This window comes from Ctenocephalides felis, unplaced genomic scaffold (assembly GCF_003426905.1).
Source record: "Ctenocephalides felis isolate EL2017-DRISC unplaced genomic scaffold, ASM342690v1 CF-g0.4_SCAFFOLD_02244, whole genome shotgun sequence".
In the NCBI taxonomy this organism is placed as follows: domain Eukaryota; kingdom Metazoa; phylum Arthropoda; class Insecta; order Siphonaptera; family Pulicidae; genus Ctenocephalides; species Ctenocephalides felis.
The window spans coordinates 5094-9279 of NW_020538398.1; the positions used below are offsets into that span (position 1 = coordinate 5094).

At 34.8% G+C, this 4186-nt stretch overlaps 1 protein-coding gene across 1 annotated transcript; it reads left to right on the plus strand.

Annotated features, from left to right (window-relative positions):
- The first annotated feature begins 299 nt into the window (after positions 1-299).
- LOC113380606 lies at positions 300-836 on the plus strand. The gene has a single exon (XM_026619782.1). It carries the CDS (start codon positions 300-302, stop codon positions 834-836), a length of 537 nt encoding a protein of 178 aa, XP_026475567.1.
- Positions 837-4186: the final 3350 nt, after the last annotated feature.

Below are 4186 nucleotides of genomic sequence, written 5' to 3' on the forward strand. Positions count from 1 at the left end.
GGATAAATGCAATCTTAGTGATAATGAATATTATGAAGATACTATTGACGAGATGTTACGAGATTTGGTCGTGGAAGAAGAAAGCAACGTTGATGATACTGAGGAAGCTCCAGTTCAACAAAGTGAATGTTGAAAAACATTTTATATTGACAATTTTTATACAAGTTATGAGTTAGCTATATCATGCCTAAGACGCAAGACTCATGTAGTTAGAACACTTAGACATAACAAGAAATCTATAGAGAAAAAGATGAAGAAAGATATATGATGTTCTTAATTGCAAATTAAGAAGGGGAGAAATGGTAGCTAAAGAGGATGATAACGGGATTGTAATACTCAAATGGAGAGACACACGTAACGTGAGAATATTATCTACGAAACACGCTCCTATCATGACACAAAGCACGAAAAACATTCATGCTGCTTCTTCAAGCCAGCAGCCATCCCCAAGACTCAAACCTCTGGCCGTCCTCGAATATAAGAAGGGTAAATGTGATATAGATTATTCAGACCAAATGGTTTCCTATCCTTCGACGATGAGGAAAGGAATCAAGTGGTATAGGAAGCTTGATGTTGAACTTCTACTGGGGACATCAATTGTAAACGCTTTGGTCGTTTACAAAATTGCGACAAAGAAAACTGTAAATATTAGACGATTCAGAGAACTGATTGCTGCAAAGTTACTAGGACTGAATGAAGATTTAACACTGCCTTCTGTTCGACGAAATACGCATTGCATCGCCGTTCGCAGAAATAATTTGGGGAAAAGCCTTAGACGCGCATGCAAGCGGTGTTACGCAAATAAAAGAGAAGAACTGGAACGATCAAAGGCATGACCAAATCTCAGAAAACCCACTACTTTTTGTCCAAGCTGCCCTGGTCAACCGCAACTTTGCAGTCAATATTTTGCACTGTAAATAATTTTGTTAATAAACGATTTTTAAAAGAATTCAACAGTATTATTATCTCCTGTCATATATTTATCTAAATATGTTCGGAAATTCTTTGGAAGGAGTCACCCGACGTGGCCTGATGAGAACTCTTGCTGTCACCCGAATACGGGTGACGTGGCCTGATGAGAACTCTCGCTGTCACCCGAATGCGGGTGACGTGGCCTGATGAGAACTTTTGCTGTCACCCGAATACGGGTGACACGGCAGTTAACGTGTTAATTCATTGTACATCTTTTAATACTTCATGTCCTACCGTTCAACTCTTTAATCAAATGCTTCCGCAGGCAAATGTCGTTAAGTATCTGGGGTTGCACTTGGACTCTAAATTAACGTGGAAACACCATATACTGAAAAAGCGCCAACAACTCGAAAGAAAATCGAGCTTAAGTACGTGGAATAAACTGCTGATGTACAAAGTAGTTTTTAAACCCATATGGACTTATGGACTTCAACTCTGGGGAACAGCGCGTAAATCTAATATTGCAATTATACAAAGATTCCAAAACAAATTTTTGAAACAAATACTAAACACCCCAAATACACACTAAACTGGTTAGTCCATCAAGACCTAAACATAAACACTATTGATGAAGAAATTAAATTAATTAGTCAAAAATATAAGAGCAGAGTACAAAACCATCCTAATATTCTGGCCAAGAATTTATTGAAGTCGCACGGCATCGAATGGCAAAAAAGAAAACGCCCCCTCGACGGATCCGCCACATTGACCTCCACATAATATATAATATATTCATTCTAATTACCAGTACTATTTATTTAGTTGTTCATTTATATTTTTATTTATTTTTATTATGTTTAGTTTGTTTGTTGTTATAATTCACAATTTATAATTATTTACCTCATAGATCATTTTATTTTTAAGTTTTCTCTATATAATCACAGTATTTAAATTCAATATATCAAAATTGAAAAGGCTTACTACTGGGCAACCTTTTAGATCTAAGGTTTAATATTTCATATATCATCGAAATTACTGAATGCCTTCCTTTTTGTAAAGACAGATTGTAATTCAATAAAGAAAAATAATCTTTTAATACTTTTTGACAGCTATGAGTCAGCACCCAAGCCTGCTGGTGATGAGGATTACACCTCATCAGAGGAGCTGCTGGGTAAGGGCATGAGGAATAAAGCGGGCGATTTATCAGCATTGATCGAGTCAAGGATTGAGGCCATAACAGGTAAAATTGTAGTGCAATAGACTTACTCACTTTTTACATGTTACAAATTAAGTGTTATTTGCTTTCATTGTAGCACCGAAGTTAATCAGAGAGAAGAGGCGTTCAGAGGGTCAGGAGGTTGAATCAATTACAAGTAATGTTTTTAGTTTTTATCAAATGTAAGTATTTTTCAAATTTAATAGTAATTTTTGTTTTTATTGCAGCTCTTCAAGTTAATAAAACAAAGGAGGCTGAGGTACAGGATGTGTTTGAGGAAGAGAATTTTGCTGCTATTAAAAGTAATTGAATTGAATACTGGAGCTTAATGATTTTAGTCTTAATGAAATGTGTTTTTCAAATTCAATGGTAATTTTTTTATAGCTCCTCCAGCTAATAAAACAAAGGAGAACGAGATAGAGGAGGTGTTTGAGGAAGAAGATGTTGGTGCTGTTGAGAGTAATTGAATACTGAAGCTTAATGATTTTAGTCATTATCAAATGTATTTTTTAAATTCAATGGTATTTTTTGTTTTTATTGTAGCTCCTTAAGATATTACAAGAAGGCATGACGAGATAGAGGTGTTACATGACGAACATGTTGTTGCTGCTAAAGGTAATTGATAACAGAAGCTTGTGCTCATGTTAGTAAATTAAACAGGTTTTCTAATTACAACAATTTGATTTCAGAAAGCTGCCCACATACTTGCCCTTAGATGATTGCAGTGCAAGGTATATTATCATATTGTTTAATACAATATACATATTATAATTTTTATTTGATTTTAGCAACTCTTGATTTAATACTGAAGCGTTTGATGCTCTTGGAAGGGGACATCAGCGACCAAAACAATCTGAAACACCGTACATTACCCAAAAATGAAGCGAATGTTTTTGATACTATCTTTCCTTTGAAGACGGTGAATGATGTTGAAATGGTGGAAAGAAAGATGGGCGAAAAAAATGGAATCTGATATGGTACAAAATATATGAAATTATTTGAAGAGAAAAATCGCGAAATGGCAACGGAAAATAAAGAAACTGGTAATTTTTAATTTATATATATATATATATATATATATATATATATATATAATATATATTCAGAATCATACAAATATATATATATTGTAACGACAATTGGTATTGTCGTTAAAAGGGTTGCATAACCACCAGTGCAATGGACTCCCCCACCTACGTCTACTAGGGTGCCTGCAATATAAGGTCCAGTCTGGGGTTGAAACGGAGCATTAAGAATTGTACCATCCTCTGAGGAGGTCATGGGTCCACGCGCCAGGCGTTGAACCCGCTTTGTGTATAGTGGTGTGTGTGTTGTGCCAGGAGGGGAGAACCGTTCCAGCAAAGGTCAGATGTAATATTGTTTTATAAGGCTATTCCCTCCGTCGGTATCCGTTATAAGTTATCCGTTTAGTATACTCCTTATATCTGTAATACTATACTCCGCTAGTATAGTAATTAATAATAATCGTATGTTGGAGTTTAAGTATAGAACATGGCTGTGCGTAGGCACAGCCATGCCCGTAGATCTGTAATAATAATTAGTAATAATTAAATAAGATAGAAGTACATTCTCTTTCATTCGCGTAGTTAGTTGGCTTTTCCACAGGTAATTACAGGGTGGTTATAGAAGTCGGGTTTAGGAGTTGGTGTAACCCTTTCTTAATGGGGATGCAACGCTAGATGTAATATTTGGTAGTCGTTGCAATACCCCAGGAAAGGGAGCATCAACCCCATTTAATCCGTCACAATATATATATATATATATATATATATATATATATATATATATATATATTATAGATGCTTTCATTACCAAATTTTGGGCACCCCAATGGGATAGCCCGCATCTTCCTCATTAGTAGAAATTTCCTTGCAACTACTAGAAAACAAAATATTTAAAATTATAATAAACAAATCTTTTATTACCGCTACGTAGACGATATTATTACTTGTATTCTGGAAGAAGACATTAACATAGTTACTGATAATTTTAACAATTTTAATAAAAAACTACAATTTACTGTGGAATTAGAGACAA

Excerpts from the sequence above, each read along its gene's own strand:
- LOC113380606 (XM_026619782.1), top strand. The coding sequence starts at position 300 with ATGGTAGCTAAAGAGGATGATAACGGGATTGTAATACTCAAATGGAGA.